The following is a 17,929-nucleotide window of genomic DNA, read 5'->3' as shown; positions in this document are numbered from 1 at the left end:
GGTGGGAGGGAAGGGTGGGGAGAGGAGGACAGGGATGGGAAGAGATGTTCAGAGGGGCAGGGGTGGGGGGAGATGCCATGGCAAAGGGAGGCAAGTGAGAGGCGCATGGGGGAGGCCTGAAGTAAGATCTGTTGGGCACCTGCTAGGTGCCAGGCACTTTCCACTCTTAATCTCAGCTATTCGCACGACCTCCCTGCGCTGGACATTTGATAATGAGCCCAGGGTCACACAGATGGAGAGTAGATAAGCCAGGATTCAGACCAGGCCTTTCCGACCCCAAAGCCTGTGCCCTTCCTTCTGCATCTCATTGGGGCAGGAGCCTCTGAGAGAAATGGAGAGGACAGGAGCACCAGACCTCAGAGAGCCAGATTCCCTGTGCACAGCAAGCAGCAAGGGGCGAAGCACAGCCCTCAGGGCACACAGAGGGGTGGGAACCAGGGCTTCAGGGCACTGACACCCTCCTCAGATGCCTCACCTCCCCACCCCTGTCCCCAGTCCTGGATGCTAATCCAACCCAAGGGAACACACAGCCTCCACAGGAAGGGAACCTGACCGGGAGGGAGTCTTGGTTTCCAGCCCCGGCTCCTTCTCTGACTTGCTAGGTGGCACTGCCTTCCTTGGGCTTCATTGCCTCACTTCTCTGATGGGACTAATACCCTGTCACCTATTTGAAGGCAGGGCTTGGACCTCCTGAGGCCCTCCAAGCTCTGAGGTGGCAGACTCCAGAAACCCCCAGGTGTTCCCACCCAGCCAGACTCCTTACCTCTCCCGGCCACGCTGAGTAAGGCCTCCTGGCTGAAGCGCCGGCGGGCTGAGTTGGTGGCGACACAGCGGTAGGAGCCTGCGTCACTCTCCTGAACGTCCAGGATCTGGAGGACCCCGTTGGGAAGAGTAATGAGCCTTGGGAAAGGGGAGAGGGCACCTGTGAGGTGGGCAGGAGCTCCGCAGGGAGGGTGTCGTGCCCAAGCTGGCCCGCTCCAGCCTGAAATACCTACAGCATCTCACTTTCAAGCTTCACTCACTGTTTTAAAAATGCAAATTAAAACCATAAGATACCATTTTCACCTATCCCACTGGCAAAGGTGAAAAGGTTTAATAACACCCTATGTGGATGAGGGGATGGGGGCAAGGCACTCCTGTCTTGTCGGTGGCCCTGCCAATCAATACACCCTCTTTCAAGGGCAAGCTGGTGACATCTTAAAATCAAACCTGCCCGTGTCTTTTCACCCAGCAATGCCACTTGGAGAACTCTACCCCACAGATATTCTCATGCATGTACACAAATGTATGCTTAATGATGTTCACTCCAGCACTGACTGTAATAGCAAAAGGCTAGAAACAATCCCAGTCCATCTGCAGGCAAGAACTAGCTAACTCGGCGTGGCTACGTGCATACGATGGAATGCTAGGCAGCTGTTAAAAAGGAGGCAGCTCCATGTGTGCCGATGTAGGACGATCTCCAAAATGTGTACAGTGCGGAACAGTGTGTGTGGGGGACATGCACACTTTTATGCTTGCACTGAATGCCCCTGGTAATGGTGGTTGTCTCTGGGGAGGGGACCTGGGATCCTGGGAGCTGACGGTGGGAGGAGGCTTGCTTTTTATTAGACAGGCTTCTACACAGTTTGAATTTGTTTACCCCTGCCTGTATTACTTCCTCTGCCCCATGAGGAAATCCATTTTATTCACACTATCTCATCTGACTCTCGAGAAACAAGCCCAAGAGATAGAAGGGATCACATCTTCATTTTAGTGGTGACAAAACTAAGGCTCGGAGGGAGGGTATTTTCCCGGGGCCTCACAGCTGGAGCAGAGTTAAAACTTGAACCCAGGTCTTCTGGTGCCAAATCCCATGTTCGTCCCACTTGCCAGTCTCAGCAGCCATTAGACGGCCGAGAACACCACTGAGAGGGATGTGGTCCCCAGCAAGCCCCAGTCAACACACACATTACTGAGGAGGGGCAGGATGGATGAGGGTGGTGTTCTCTGCCCTCTTGGTGAGAGGGTTGAAAATCAGCTCAGGTTAGAAAGGCTCAGAGACCTTGCTTGAGAGACAACACAGTCTGGGGCAGGGAAGTGTCCTTGGGGGCCGGGGTGGTGGGGAGCCAACTGGGCTCTGGCCCAAGCAGGGGGTCAGCGGGTCCTCCTGAATCCTCCAACTGTGGTCCCTGCAGGGTCAGCTCCAGGTTGACAGTCTAGTTTCTCAACAGAGAAAACAGTGCTGGCCCCAGGATGTAGGCTGGGCCAAGGTCAGAGAGGGATAGGGCAGCTGTGCACTTGATGAAGATCCTTTGGCTCATGGGAACTGGGGTATGAGAAAATCTAAACACAGGAGAGGACTAGCTCAAGGGTGTTGGAGAGAATTCAGGCCTCAGGCCTGGGAACCTGCTGTTGGCCAAAGACTTAGAGAAAAAACGTAAACTTGCATCACTCCTCCCTCACCCCACAGGCAAAAGCACATCGGCCCCAGCACCCCACTCTCAGCTCCAACAACTCCTGTGTCAGTGCCGGGGCCCGTGGGGGAGAAGCGACAAGGAGCAAAGGCTGCTGGAGGGGAACTCCTGGGCCAGGCCCCAGCGTACTGCCATGGAAAATCTGATGGGAAAGGACAAGCAGGACCCATCTGGGAAACAAGGCCCCCATCCCCATCCAGGTCTCCTCCACCTCCTGTACTCTGCACCCAAACCCCTGCCCCCTCCTCCAGTCTAGCTAGCTGACTATGCCTGCAGGGTTCCCGCCAGGAGCTGCCCACACTTCCTAACCCCAAAGGTTCTGTGTCTTTCCAGGGAAACTGTTCTAGGTGCCAAGAGCCAATACCTCCTTTGACAAGTCACATTTCCTTAATTATGTGTGTTGAAGGAAGGCAGGCAGGAAGGAGGGAAGGAGGGAAGGAAGGCAGGAAGGGAGGAAAGAATGGAGACCTTTCCTTGGATGTGGTGCTTTTGCTGCAGCCAACAAAAGCGAGATGGAACCACTTTTGGTGTTCATCTAAAATCTTTTCTGTTTTGTTAAAATGTGTTTTTAGAGGCTCTGTCCTTAGAACGATGTCCAAGATATATTGGTTAGTGGAAAAAAAAAGTCACAAAACAATGTTTATGAAGCAATTCTATTTTTGGAAAGTAGATAAATGATACGTTAGGATATGCGCAGAAAAAGCCAAGGGTGGTAAAGCTCACGTCATTCGTGGAGGTTTTCTCTGGGAGTGGAGTTACGGGCACTCTTAATTCGTTGTGTTTAAAAAAAATTTTTTTTACAGTGAATATTTATTTGGAAATATAAAACTTTTAAAATTTTAAATTGAAAGAAGCATGTGTCCTTGTACACTTTCTTTTGTGACTCCGGGCTGTAACGGAGAAGCAGCTGTGGCAATGTGGAGAGAAATGGGTCCAACATATGTGATTTCAGCAAGTGATAATCCCATGTCTGGGCCTCAGGTTTCTCATCTGAAAAATGGGTTAAATAATTCCTGTCCTGCCTACTTCACAACCCTTACCCTTTTAATGTGTTAGAAGCCCACATTAGATAATGGATATAAACACTATTTATGAATCACAAACTCTAAATACATGTTTACAATGGTATAAACTGTACACATATTTAAAGACTGGGAAGGAACACTCAAAAGAGTAATAGCTGTCTGTGTTCAGTTGGTAGGTGACTTTTTTTCCCTTTAAGTTGGTATATTTCATCATTTTAAAATTAATTCAAGTTTCAAATAAAACAAAATAGAATCATAGAGTGAAAAGCAACCTCTACCCAAAAGGAAGGGATCATTCTTTCTCCAAGCCTGAGCTCGAGCCTTCTGCTCCCACCCCAAAAGGCCACTTGGACCCAGGGATCCAAGAACGCAGAAGAAATGACACAGCTGCTCTGAATTTGCTGAGGGCCAAGGAGCACCCACCCTAAGCCCTTCAGAGATCCACCCAGGGAAAAGGGACACCAGCCGAGGGTCACATGAGGTTGACAGGCATGATGGATACCAGGAGATGGGTAGGGCAGAAGACTGGAGGAGGGAGCCTACGGTATTTAAGTCCATTCGCGCCATGTTTTTATAGTGTGAGTGAATGGTGATAACAAAATGATTTCAAGTGGATCCAGACACACATTTTTTATTCCAGTGGTTATGTATTCATTTTTATGGCTACCTTCTATTTATGGTAAGTGTTGCTGGTTTTCCATTTTGCTGCCCTAAGATAAGATTCCTTTTCAGTACATGTTAAAGTTACAAAAGAGAACGTTGATTTAAGGAAATGTATTAAGTAAGTGATTGTATAAATGGTTTAGGAATGGCCAAAATTAGGAACGGGGTTTGTGAATGCCTGGGACTTGGGGAATATTGCTCTCATTGATTACAGGTTCTCATGGAAGAAAAATGATCCCCTATCACTAGAAATTAGCATAAGTACCAGGGAATTGCCTCAATGTCTAGTCTTCACCATCAGTTCCAAAAATATGTACATATACCGTGAGAGAGTGTGTTTATTAACTGCACATGTGCACAGCCTACACCCAGGCATATGGTCTCCTTCCAACCACTGGGCTGAGTTTATGAATAGCGTATTTGCACATGTACTATATCTGGGCACGTGTGAAAATACATACCTTGGGCAGAATCAAGTTGCTGTTTGAGACATTTCTTTATTCCTCCCACACAATGTGCTGGGACATGTGAGCCTGGCTTATTTATAGATGAGGATCACTTTTCAGAGGACCCGGGGCAAACACTCCAAGAACTCAAGAACTGGCAGCTCCAGCCTCTTGGGAGAGGACTGTGGCTTCATGGAATGATGCCTGAACTAGCTGTTGGGAGGTGAGGTCTGAACTCACCTTTTGCTGAGAAACTTTGGGGAAGTAACTTCTCTGCTAAGTCACAGCTGGACCACCTGATCTCTAAGCCCATCTACAGCAGGAACTTCTACAGAGCCTGTAGCTTCCCCACCCCAACCACCAAATCATAAGAGGCTTATGTGTCATCCACACTGGGGCTCCAGTGTCCGACACTCTGGGCACTAGCTGTGTGACCTGGGGTGAGTTACTTCTGTCTCTGATCCTCAGTTCCCTCATTTAACAATCCAGATAATATCTGCCACAACCATACGTACAGATTGGGAAGGATGCTCCTCATGTGTTAAGTGAAAAAAAGTAAAAGTTGCAATATAATCCCATTTTTGTTTTGAGAAAAAGATGATTGAACAAAAAACCTAGTAGGCACAATATAATCCAAATTTTTAAAGGAAATATTTATAAACACATAGGGGGAAAAAATCCAGAGGATAGACATCAGAACTAACAGTGGTTTTACATGGGTGAAAGGATGATGAGTAACTTTTGCTTCTTTTTTGTTTCTATGAATTTGGAAAATGGATCGACTAGGAATATAAACTAAAAGTAAATGGAGGAAAACATGAAAAATAAGAAACACCTACCTTGAAGGATAATGTGAAGGATTAAGTGAGAAAACATAGCTCTCATTAAGCAGTGCCTGTCGTGACCTCAATGCAGGCAGATTTTTCTGCTCTCTCCCACTCTCTCTGGGGGCTGCCAAGTGGGTTCTCACTTGGTTCTCACCAGCCACTTCCAGGGAGCACCCCTCGAACAGTGGTGAGAGGCCCCGCAGTTAGGAAGGCAGAGAACTTAAACTGTCAGTGCTGGAAAGGCTGGGTCAGCATCCTGAAGGCCCGCTCCCTGGAACGCTCGTCCATGGGATGCTCACAGGGCTGCTGCAAGAGCGGCTCTGGGCAAGGGAGTCCAGGAAGCCCTTGGTTAAACAAGTCTAACAGGCATTCAGTACAGGACTCATCAGGGCCTTGGCAACTCCAAGAGGGAGAGCTATAGGCAGTTTCCTGATCTTATTCAATCACAGAATACTTTTTTCAAGGAGCATCTTTAGGACTAATGTTCTACAAAGAACACACTTTGGGAAACCATGATCTGATCCAACTCTTTCATTTTTTTCCCCCCCTTTAATTTTATAGATGGGGAGAATGAAGCTGAGTGAGGAGCAACTTGCTGAGGACCAATGGGGCAAACCAAAAGTTAGCCAAAGTCCACAGGGTCCCTTATGTCTTGACCTTTCATCCTTCTTCCCTCACGACTGTTGCAGGGATGTGTCCTGTGGCTTTTCCACCCAGAAGTCTCTCCTACACCTTCACCCCTACCTAGACGTGGGCAGAAGTCAGAGGAGCTGGGACAACTGAACACACTCAAGATGGGTTAGTCCCAGGGCAGGGAGATGTGGAAACCAGCATTTCAGAACCTCACCTCCACCAGGAGGGAAGGAGAGAGCGAGCCGGTAACTCAGCTAGAGAGACACAGGGAGAGGATTGTAGGGTGGCTGGGAAAGGCCTCTGGAGTCGCATTTCCAAGATGTGAGAATCCACGGGGTGACAACCAAGCCACGAGACCAATTCAGAGACCATAAACGCAAAAGAGCCTTGCCCCATCTGGTCGTGCGGTGTGCACATCTGAGCCACCCAGGAGGCCACCGTGGGGATCAAGTCCTGAGTGGAGCTGCGGCTTCTCTTCCACCCGACAAATGCTCCCCTGGGATTGTTCCGCCTACCCGCTGCCTTTATGGGGAGAGAAGAGGGTGAAGCAGGAAGGACCTCCACACCCCATCTATCAGATGCTGCACCTCACTGGATGGAACTGACAGAGGAAGAGAAGTTACGCATGGAGGGTAGGAACTCCAGAGGATCTCTGCAAAGAGAAAACCTGAGCCAACAACGAACGTTCTGCCGATGCCTCGCCAGGTGGCCTTGGGTAAAACATAGCTCCTTTCTGGACCGCAGTTGCCTTTGCAATAAAGCAAGGGGTTGGACTAGATATGCTCTGAAGGACTCTATCACTACTCCCTACTCAAGCTCCACAGCTCGGTGGGTGGCTTTCCTCCCAAGGAGCAAAATCTTGCCCAACTTCTCTTTAGGACCAGAAATGAGCTGAGAGCCAGGTGGTGGTTGGCTCCTAGTCAATTTGGGCAAACGGGGCCACCCTGACTGTAAGAATCCCAGCTCCTGAGCACATCCCAGAGCCCTCTCTGGCCTGCCCACTGGGAGCCGCTCCCCACACCCCTACAGGCCACTCACCGAGGCTCCTCAGGCACTGTCACCTGGTCCTTCTCCCAAGTAATGACGGGTGCTGGCAGCCCTTCAATGTGACACTCAAATCGAGCTGTGCCGTTCTCCTCCACCGTCTGAGACTCCGGGTGCAGAGAGAAGCCTGCGAGTGCTGGGGATGAGGACAGTAAGACAGGGGCAGGGACACGAGAGAGAGAGGCCACAGCGAGCAGAGACAGTGAAACACACACACGGACACATGGACAAAGAAACACAGGGTAATAGAAATACGAGCAAATTCAGACCAACAGAGACACAGTAGAGAGGCAGCCGGAGGGTAAGAAGTGGTGATCGTTGGTCAGATGCTGCAGGCAGGGTGAATTCCAATGTCCCCCTGCCTGACATCACCTTGATGGTCCGACTACAGGGAGATGCACATTTCTTCTGGCCTGAAAATTATTTCATGGTGGTCTGTGCCTCCTGAGAGCCCCCTGGGGGTGGGCTGGAGCATGGGTCATGAAGCCACACACTCCACCTGCTGTGAGGGTGGGGGGCTCCCTGAGGAGGCACCTTTGTGCCCCTGACCCTCTCTGGCAGGCTTCCTGGAGGAGAGCACAACTCTAGACTCTCAAACTCAAAGGGAAAGAAAAGGAGGAGGAACAGAGGAGTGGAGAAGAACAGGGACTACTGAGCAGTGAGGCAGACAATACCAGGAAGGGACTCGCTGAGCAGGACGGGAGGCAGGGAAAGGGGAGTGGGCTCAAGAGATAAGCCTTTGTGCAAGCACCTAACTGCAGATCCCACTTCCCACACCCAAGGTCTCGTGGGTCTCAGCTCAGCCCCCAGTTGCTGGCACTTACTGGCAAGCTTGACCACCGCAGCCTGGCTGGCCACCACTCCTAGGGGGCCATGGGCCAGGCAGGAATAGCTGCCCTCGATGACTTCAGAGGCCCCGGGGGCTGCCTCATCACTGCCAGCGGGTGATAGCGGCTGGGACAGCCACAGGGAGCCATTGGGCAGCAGGCGCAGGTAGTCATACTCTGGCAGGACACCTCCATCCTTGCTCCACGTGACGCTGGTGGGGGGTCCGGCAGCGGCAGAACCCAGACTACAGTCCAGCAGCACGGCCTGCTCTGGGCCCAGGATCACCTGCAGTGGCCCTGCTCCACAGCTCAGCTCCACAGTCATCTCCGGGGGCAACGGCAGCTCCCCTGTGTAGAGGAGGGGGCACCAGGGCCATCAGTGTGTGTCCTCCCACCTCCCACCGACCCAAGCAACTGAGTCACCCAACCAGCGGCTGCGGCAAATCACGGAGAAAGTGGACTCATGGAAACACCTATGTCTGGATCCAGGCTCTGCCCCTTACTGTGATCTCGGGCAAACCACTGCACTTCTCCATGCCCATCTTCCTCGGCTGCTCAATTTCCTCATCCACAAAAAAAATCAGAGTTCATAGCAACATTATTCATATTAGGCAAAAAGTGGAAACAACCCAAATGCCCATCACCTGACAAATGGATAAGTATATTCTCAGCCATCAAAAGGAATGGGGCACTAATTCATGCTACAATGTGGATGAACCTTGAAAACCTTATGCCATGTGCAAGGAGCCAGTCACAAAATGACACATATTGTATGATCTCATTTCTATGATATGTCCACAATAGACAAATCCACAGAGACAGAAAGTAGATTAATGGCTGCCAGGGACTGGGGAGACGGAAGAATGAGGAGGGATGATTAACAGATATGAGGTTTCTTTCTTGGATGATGAAAATTTTCTAGAATTAGATATTGGTAATGGTTGTACAACCTTGTGAAAACGCTAAAACCCACTGATTTGCACACTTTAAATGGTGGATTTGGTGGTATGTGAACTGCATCTCAATAAAAAAAGACATAGGAATTCCTTCCTCATGGGGCTGTTATGACATTAAATGGGAAGATGTGTGGGAAAGGAGTATAGCACAGTGTCTGACCTGGCACAGAACGGGGCTCAGTAATGTCATTCCCATCTCTGGAACCTTAGAGATCATTTCAACCATTATTACCCAACCAAAATAGACAATAGGCTAGAAAAGCACTGTACCTAAGAATCACTGAAAATGTATTGTGAGTGTGAGAAAGTGCACGTGTGTGTATACATATATATCTTGAATAAACAAAACAAAAATAAATCTCAGCTGGTTTGTGGAGTCACCTGGATGATGGGAAGTCCCCCTCCTGCCCCACAATGGACAAAGTGAGTAGACCACACTGGGCAAAGCTAAGAGCTCCAGCCCCATCAGGTAGGGGCCAGACTCATGCTAGATTCAGAGCAAGCCCAAGAGGGGCCTCCCTGGTTCATGGGGCATCTGGGGGCCAGCTGTCTCTTCTGCCCCAGTGACGAGAAGAGCTAAACACTGCTTCCTGCAGCTAAGTTCCCCAAGGCCACATGGCAAGCCAGACCCAGAACCCAGTCTCCTGACCCCATCCAGGGCTCTTTTCCCTCCAGAGGACATAGAAGAGCCTGCAGCTCCAACACTGCCCTTGCCACAAAGGGAAGAGTAGAGGAACACTGGAGGACGGGAATGCCATCCCAGGGTTAGGGCAAAAACACACAAGGGAAAATGCTGATTATTTTAACCAGCATTTCAGTAGCACCCAGTAACCATTATTCACGGAGAAATGGTTGGTTATCTCAGTTGTGTCTTCCAGAACGTTGACCTGCTGCCTCTCTGTCCCTTCAAAGCTCAATGGCCCAAGGTCCCTTCTTATCCTCTGGCCTGACTCCTTCCTTCAAGGTAGAACGGTGTGTCTGAGAGTGAACCAGGGACAGAGGAGGGGACAACGGCCCATACTCATCATGAGGCAGGTCTGGGCTGACAGAGCCATGTGGGGGCAGGTAGAAAGCACAGTGACTCGGGAATCAGACAACCCTCAGTTCTAGACTCAGCTCTGTCACAGTCTAGCTGTGTGACCTTGGGCCAGTTACTTCTCCTTCTGGGCCTTAGTTTATGCAAATGTAGTAGGTGATGTCTGAGGGTCTATGATTTTAGGACTATTCAGTGAACTGGACACATCCAATCCTGAGGAAACAGAGAACATCATCTGAACACAGACAAAACTGTGTACAACCATCCACACCCGAACAGATGCACCCTGGTATCTGCCACGCTCATCAACACCTGGACCCAGAGATGCCCACACTTAGAATTCCTGTCCGTCCCCAGGCTCCCTTCCCACCAACCTCAAAGGAGAACAAGACTGAGGCACAAACAGAAGTCCCAAGTGGCTGAGATCAGGAGGCCAGGGCAGAGGCCAGGGCTCTGATACTGCTGTGTGAAGGACGGACAGACAGATGGCGTCTTTACCAGGCCTCTGCCTTTCTTAATCCATCAGAAAGGCCCTGCTGGCATGTCCAGCTACACAGCTGGGCTCAGCATTACCAGTGGATGCAGGGAGGAGAAGGTAGCCCTTGCCCTCACCCAGTTTCCACTCTAACTGGGAAAACCAAACCGGCGTTTCCCACCACTGCAGGCCATGTGCTGTGGGGGAAAGAGCATTTGACCTTGGGACAGAAGATCAAGCGCCCAGTCTCGCAGCTCCACCTACCAGCTGTGTGACAAGCCGCTTAACCTCTCTGGGCCTCAGTTTCCACATCTGTAAAATGAAGATGATACTAGCAAGCCTGTGAGGATTAAACAAGGTGCTGTACGTCAGGGCTCCAGCCTGGAGCCAAATGGACCTCACTCAAGGAACAGGCTCACTCTTTAAACACACGGCAAAAGGTTGTACAAATGCTAGTGGCTGTTCGTAACATCCAGTCCCTTCTCTCTCTGAGGCCCTTGATTCTATGATTCAAACACAGGGTAGGGAGAAGGCCAGCCCAGGCTGTCAGCCCAGTCGTTTCCAAATGCCTCGTTCCAGCCGCTGAGCAGTCAGTTTGAGTTTCAGGGGAGAAAAGCCCCACATAACACGAATCCCTGAGCCCTCCGGCAGCCTCCCCGCCCCCCAAAGCATGTCCGGGGCTTGGAAAATCCCCTGCCGCGCTGAACAAACAATGCGAACAGTTGGGGCCCTAGCAGCTGCTGGGTATGTCAGCAGCCTGGGCTCTGGCGGGCAGGACGGTGGCCAGAGGGGCCGGCGGCTGGCTCGGGAGCCCAGAGGAGGCTCCGATTCCCTTCCTGAATATTCATGGATCAGCAGATGTCTGGCTTCCCCACCTCTGAGGAGCCCAGCTCCTCATACAATAAGGCAGAATGAGAACCCAACAGGGGTGCAGATCTGGAGAGAACTGGGGGTCTCCCTCAAATAGCACAGGGCTGTGCCAGAAGCCCATGTTGGTTAAAATGTCTGCAAAGCCTGAGATTCCTCATTTTCTAGACCGGGAAACTGAGGCACAGAAAAGGGGTCTCATCTCTCTGAGGAATGGCCTGGGGAAACTGTCCTTTGACCTTCTGAGGATGAACCCAGCATTGAGGAGACAGTGGCTCCCAAATAAGAGAGTTCTCTCTGCCTCAGTGCCCAGCCCAACTTCTGAGCCCAGGACACGCCTCCTCAGGGCTCAGCCCAGGCACCAGCCCTCCAGGAAGCCACCCTGCCTTCCCCAGCAGACACCGCACAGACACCTGGAGGGCCCTTCCCGTCCTTCTTCTTATCTAGATGGACAATGAGATGCAGTGGGACAAGCTTTGGCCTGGAGCAGAGTCCTGGGTCCATCATTTGTTGTATGACCTTGGGTCTGTACTTTCTTCCCTTCGGCCTCCGTTTCCCCAGTCTTAAAATGAAGAGTCTCCACGTTTCTCATTTTCACCAAAATTCTCCCAGCAGCAGCGGAGAGCATACTCAGGAGGCTTGCGGACTGCCTGAACTGTTTTTATTTTTAAACCTTTGGCACATTTTGCATTCTCCTGCATTACACAGCTATGTTTGTTTTAATATAAACATGGTTCCCACACCACCAAATCTCTTTGTAAAAGTGATGCTCTGGGGAGTGGGCCTTGTTTGTCCAGTGGCTTCATGGCCACCCCTCTCCTGCCACTCCAAGCCCACTGCCATGGGCTGACCCCAAAGCCCCTCCCATGAGCACTTCTCAGCTGTCCCTCTCAGGACTGGGACAGGGGACGCAGTGGACACTTGCTGCCTGCCAGCTCTCTGCCTCGAGGGGGCCTCCCTCTCCCACAGTCCCTTCTCCTCAGTCTGCTGGGTGAGATCCTGCCACACACACAGCTTCTATGCTTGGGAGCCCCAGGGCCATCTCTCAATCTCCTTTTTCTGACAGATTATTTTACCCACTTACAGGATAAATTAGATTTTATGAGGCCAATTAGAACCCAGACAGAAAGGAGATTCACTGCTGAGCCCCAGGGCCAGCTCAATGCTGTTTCGTGGCATTAGTGGGGCCTGGTGTAAGCCAGGGTGCCATTTTTCAATGAACTCTCAGGAAACAGGTGAGTGGGAGGGAGGAGAACAAAGCCGAGATGCCTCCTTCATTAAGCCAAGAACTTGCCACAAACATCAGTGCCTTGTCACTGCTGAATTTCAGAGCCCAACAGATTTACAACTTGTTTTCCGTGTAGGGGCAATTCTCCATGACACCATCACTACTCTCCGTTCCCAGGAGACACAAGTTAGTTTCTTCCAGAAACCTCACTCCCCGCCCCCCACCTTAGCCACCTCCCTTACCACACACTAAGCCCCTCCCACCAACAGCTGGAAGGAGAGCTTGGGATGGTGGCCTGGGACACAGGGAAGGCTGCAGGGCTCCCTTCATCTGTGATCCTGAGGAGAGTGGCTCAGCCTCAGTCAACTTGACAGCAAAGCCACACTCAGCCCGATCTGCCCACCTCCTGTTCCCTTCAACGCTCTGTCCCCACCAGACCCAACCACATCAGTTCTCTGAAAGCACATTGCTGTTCCATGTGTTGTTCGTGCTGCTCCCTTTCCCTATAAGCTGTGCCATCCCTGGGTCTGACTTAGACGCCTCTCCTTTTTCTGCCCCACAGAACCCTGGGCACCTCCGTCATGGCAGCTGTCATTTTAGATTTTTGATTTGCTTTTCTCCCCAGCTAGGCAACAGCTGGAGATTATGTCCTAGTGAGCTTTCTAAATCTCTAATACCTAAAACAGTGCCTGGCACATAGTAGGTGCTCAATAAATATTCAAATATTTAAAATATTCAAACGTTCAAATCCTTGAACAGATGAGTGGACATGCAGAGACACACTCAAAAAGGTAAGACACAGAGTCACTCATGCTTTTCCAGGCCTTAATTTCCTTATCTGTAAAAATTACAGGAACTCCCTTCAGGGCTGGCGATGACGTGAATAATATATGTGGAAACTGCCCAGCACACTATGGGGCGCCTAGCAGACACCTAACAAGATGCTAAGAAAGCACAGAGACAGAACAGCAAATTCACACTGAAACACTGTACTTAAACATTACTAGCACTGGGGAGCGCACTACCTCCCATGTTCTTAAATGATTAAAAATATCTTCCTCTTGTGCCCACCTCTGTCTCCCTGTATGCTCTGCTCACTTGCCAGAGTTCTGTCTCCAAACTACGTGACAAGGTAATGAGCCCCTCATCGAACCATCCAGAAGTCTGGGCTCTGCACCAGCTTGCATGCTCAAGTCTGTACCTGAGAGAGAGCTCACTGAGCCTCTGCTTCCCTGACCCCAATGACCCCCCCCACAGCCCCTCAAATCCAGGGGCTGCCTCAGCCGCAGCAGTCCAGATAGTCTATAAGACAAGGATTCCATTTCTCTGCACGTCAAGCCCAGAACATCATCCCTCTGGTTTTCCTTACCCTCCAGCTCCCATCACGCCCCTCTGACCAGGCTGGGGTTGGGGTCCTCCCCCATCAGAGCCACTCTTACTCCTCCCCCGACCCCGGGAAGCTGGGAGCCCCTTTGCCTGCCTGGCAGTGACATCTGTTCCACATCTGGAATTCCGTGTCAAGTCTGCTTGCTGTACCTCAGAAACAGTGAAGGCCGAACAGGAGGCAGCAAGTGGGGATGGGTGGAGGAGGGTGGGTTCCAGAGCCCAGACAGACTGATGGAGGGGGCCAAGCCCAAAGCTGAGAACTTCTCCTGGGAGGGGGAGGGGGAGCAGAGAGACTGAACCAGGGTCTGTGTGTACCGGACCCCAGGAAAGTGTGGCTGTTCCGAGAGCCAGGAGACTGGTTCCAGCCCCGGCTCAGTCCCTATCCCTGTCACTTTGGGAAACCACTCAGTTTTCTCACCTGTAAAATGGGTTCGTGACAAAATTAATTCTAAATTCCCTTGAGAGCTGACATTCTATGACAATCTAATTGTGAGATCGCTTAAATTGAAAGCGGTACCTTTCGGAGAAAAGAAAGGAAATGCTAATTTACACATAATGTGTGATTAATTGGGCCTGAAAGTATGTACAGGATCAATGAAGGTTTAGATAACCTCTGGATAAGATTCACCATTAAGAGAAACTATAGGGGCCGCCTGGTGGCAGAGCAGTTAAGTTTGCATGCTCTGCTTTGGCGGCCGTGGGTTCTCTGGGTTGATCCCAGGCACGGACCTATGCACCACTCATCAAGCCGTGCTGTGGCAGGCGTCCCATATATAAAACAGAGGAAGACGGCCACAGATGTTAGCTCAGGCCTACTCTTCCTCAAGGGGAAAAAGAATTCTGTAAAATAAAAAAAAAGAGAAAATATATTTGACCTGGTTCCTAACCTCTGAAGGTAGGGTCAGAGAGGGCCATCCCAACACCCAACTGACTGAGGAAAAGCCTCTGAGCCCACGGGTGAGGAGAAGGCAGTTTTCATGATCTTAGAGACCTCCTATTACTGACCTCTGGCTTTCCCACTCCCCAAATTTTGATTGCTTGATTGGGTGGAAGGGAGCCCCACCTCTTGCATGTGGTGAAAACAGCACACCCAGTATTCCACCACTGTGGCCAGACAGGAGTCCCATTCCTATAAAAAGTCTCCCAGTCCCACTCCCTGAGTCAAGAGCAGTGTAAGGAGAGAGAGGGACAGTCACCAGCCCAACCCCAACACTAGCCCTTCATTCTGCCATGTTGAGGTTGCTGAAGTGTCTATTATTTTTGACTTCCCTCTCCTTCACTCCTACAAACTCAATCCATCCTCAAGTCCTACTGATTTTACTTCCTAAATATCTCTGGAATTCAGCTACTCTGGTCACCAGGCTACTACGGGTGGTGCCACTGTGCTAGTTGCCACCATCCTCCCTTCTGGATTACTATGACAGACTTCCAAGAAGCTGGAGCTTCCTGCCTCCAGCCCTGCCCAATTGATTCTCCACGCTGGCTGGAGTGAGCTGATGCAAAGCTGATCTTAAAACCCACCAAGGGCTCACAGGGACTCTCAGGCCAGAAACCCTGGTGGGACTTACAAGGCCCTTCATGACCTGGGTCCAGTCCTCATCTTCGCCATTCTCTCTCGACACTCCATGGCCCCCGTCGCATCCCTCCCCAATATGTCCTGCTGTCATCCCTTGCGCTCTAAACTCTAGCCAGATTTAGCTTCATTCAATGGTCTAAACAAAGGCACCTTTGAGTGTTTGCACATGCTGTTCTCCCTGGAACATTTCCCATCATTAGACACTCCCTTCTACAGGGCTACCTCTCGTTCTGCATTGAGCTCTGCTATGCACCTCTTCTGGAAGGATGTCTTTCCTGACCTTTCCAGGGTACCTGTCAGTCTCCCCTCACCAGACTGAAAGCTTTGCACCAGGGACCAGGTGGGCCTCCTAACTTACTATATTCCAGGCACCAGGCACATGCTAGCCAAAACAAGTGCTCAATAAATATTTGTTGAATGAATGAATAACCTGGCTCCAGATCAGGGTGACCAGTCAGAACTCTATAGGAGTGTCCCGAGGCCGCTGAGCTTTGCACAAAGAGTTTAGGACTGAGGGCCAGTAGAGTAGTTGCTTTAGCCACGCACACCGTTGCCAAGGGAGCCCCACCTCGGACCAGCCCCTGCCTTGTGCATCGGGCGCAGGGAGAGGCCCGGTTTCCGAAGCAAACTGAGCCCCTTGCAGGAGGGAGGCCCCACCGGTACTCGATAGTGCTGCTTTACTGGGTAACCCTGAGCCCGCTCCCGGAGCCCCTGGAAGAGCGAAAGAAGGTGGGCACAACATTCCTTAATCTCCTGGGCTGAGGGAGGACAGACGCTTCTCTGGCATTTGCCCGCCCCTTCACCTGACAACCCGGAGCCCCCCATTTCCAGAGCCCAGCCACCCAGACCCTGCCCCCTGCGGTCCGCAGTCCCAGCTGGAAAGGGGCGCGTCTTTGTAGGGGGAGAAGGGGTCCAAGCAGCCCCCGCCACTTTCCCACCCGCTGTTTGGGTTTCCTGGAGATGGGCCTGGGGCCGGCCAGGCGGAGGCTCCTTCCCCACTCCGCCGTCCCTGCCTCCCTCCCACGTGGCCTGGCTGAGTCTCTCTGGAAAGCCGCGGCAGCTGGAGAGAAATCCCCCTCCCCACCCCCACCTCCAAGTCCCTCCCCGACTCGCCCCGGACACATCCTCAGCTCCCTCCTCGGCAGGGAAGGCAAGAAGTAGGCGAACAAAGCGGGCAGCCCATCCCCCTCACCAGCCCTACCATCTACCTTCCCTACCGGCCGCCCCCCAAACGCACACAAGACAGAAAGCGAGAGGGCTTGGGGTGGAAGAAGGAGCCCCAGGCATAGAGACTTGGGACTCCGTGCCCCCCATCCCCAGCCCTTTCTCCAGCGTGGCCAACTCTGACTCCTACCCCCACCCCTACCCCGCACTGAGGTGGGGGGCTGGAGGAGGCCTGGCTGACCTCAACAACGCTTCCCTCATCTGCCCCTGGGGGGGTGGGGCAGGAGTGACACGCGTCCATCCTGAGAGCGAGTGTTGGACACGTCCACGAAGGCAACTGGTTTCCTGCCCCCTCCCCCAGCCCATTCCGGGCCACAGGTCTGGGGAGCAACACTCCCACCCACCCACCCCCCCGCCCCACCCAGCCTCAGGGACCACACCCACTGGGCAAAGTTGAGTGTTTTATCATCACTATCCCGCGTCAATCCGGAATCTCCTGCTCTGTGCCCCCACCACGGGCAAGGACACTCCCCAAAAGCCAAGGCCAAATATTAGCTCAGCCCCATAAACACAATTACACACGGTCTCGACGCAGATGGAGGTGCAGACACACCCCCCCATACCCTCCTCTTTCACACATACTCTCAATCCGGAGACACGCGCGGGCCCGGCAGAGCCCACCCCGCACGAGCCATCAGCATCGCAGCCCCGGCCCCGCGATCCCACGCCGCGACCGTGGCACGCGCTGCAGACGCGGACGCCCGCAGAAGCCCCCGCTCCCACCCCCTGCGCGCACAGACACACACACACACACACACTCACTCACTCCAGACTCCGCTAACCAAGGACACACACCCCCTGCGGACTAGTACTAGTTCGCGCCGCAAACGCGCCCCAGGCCACAGCTCGCAGACCCCCGAGAGCACACAGGCATCCCAGGCACAGGGACGCGCAGCCCGCGCCGCACGGCCCCGCACTCGCTCGGGACCCGGGACGCCCGCCAGCCCTCAGCCGCGCGCAGCCCCTGCGCGGGCGCACCGACACCCGCAGCCGCTCCGGCCGCCGCCGCGGCGCCCGCCCTTACCGCGCGCGGCCAGCAGGCAGAAGATCAGCGCGAGGAGCCCGCCGCCGCGGCCAGCGTCCCCCCGCGCCATGGGGCCGGCCCGGCCGCCGCCGCCGCCGCCCCGCGCCTCGGCCGCCGCCGCCGGGGGAGGGCGCGCCGGGCGTCAGTGGCCCGGGGAGGCGCGGCGCCGCGGGCGGGGGCGCGGCCTCGGGGGCCCGGGCCCGAGCGGGGGCCGGCGCGGGGGCCGGGGCCGCCGCCGC

The 17,929-nt window shown here is 52.8% G+C and overlaps 1 protein-coding gene across 2 annotated transcripts in view; it reads right to left on the bottom strand.

The window, feature by feature from the left end:
• Positions 1-17,848, bottom strand: part of IGDCC4 (immunoglobulin superfamily DCC subclass member 4) — a 37,941-nt gene extending 20,093 nt beyond the window's left edge. The window contains exons 1-4 of one of the 2 annotated variants that reach the window (XM_044764701.2): positions 17,691-17,848; positions 7,916-8,266; positions 7,086-7,227; positions 764-900 (exon numbers count right to left, since the gene is read on the bottom strand). In XM_044764701.2, the coding sequence (XP_044620636.2) occupies positions 764-900; positions 7,086-7,227; positions 7,916-8,266; positions 17,691-17,760 (700 nt within the window). In that variant the 5' untranslated portion in view covers positions 17,761-17,848. Of the gene's footprint in view, positions 1-763; positions 901-7,085; positions 7,228-7,915; positions 8,267-17,248; positions 17,350-17,690 lie in introns of those variants that run through there. The other variant, XM_070499934.1, reaches the window with a different exon arrangement.
• Between the last annotated feature and the right edge of the window lie 81 nt (positions 17,849-17,929).

Source organism: Equus asinus, chromosome 2, assembly GCF_041296235.1.
Source record: "Equus asinus isolate D_3611 breed Donkey chromosome 2, EquAss-T2T_v2, whole genome shotgun sequence".
Classification (NCBI taxonomy): Eukaryota; Metazoa; Chordata; class Mammalia; order Perissodactyla; family Equidae; genus Equus; species Equus asinus.
The sequence above is the reverse complement of the archived record's forward strand: the minus strand, read 5'-3'. Positions and strand labels throughout refer to the sequence as shown.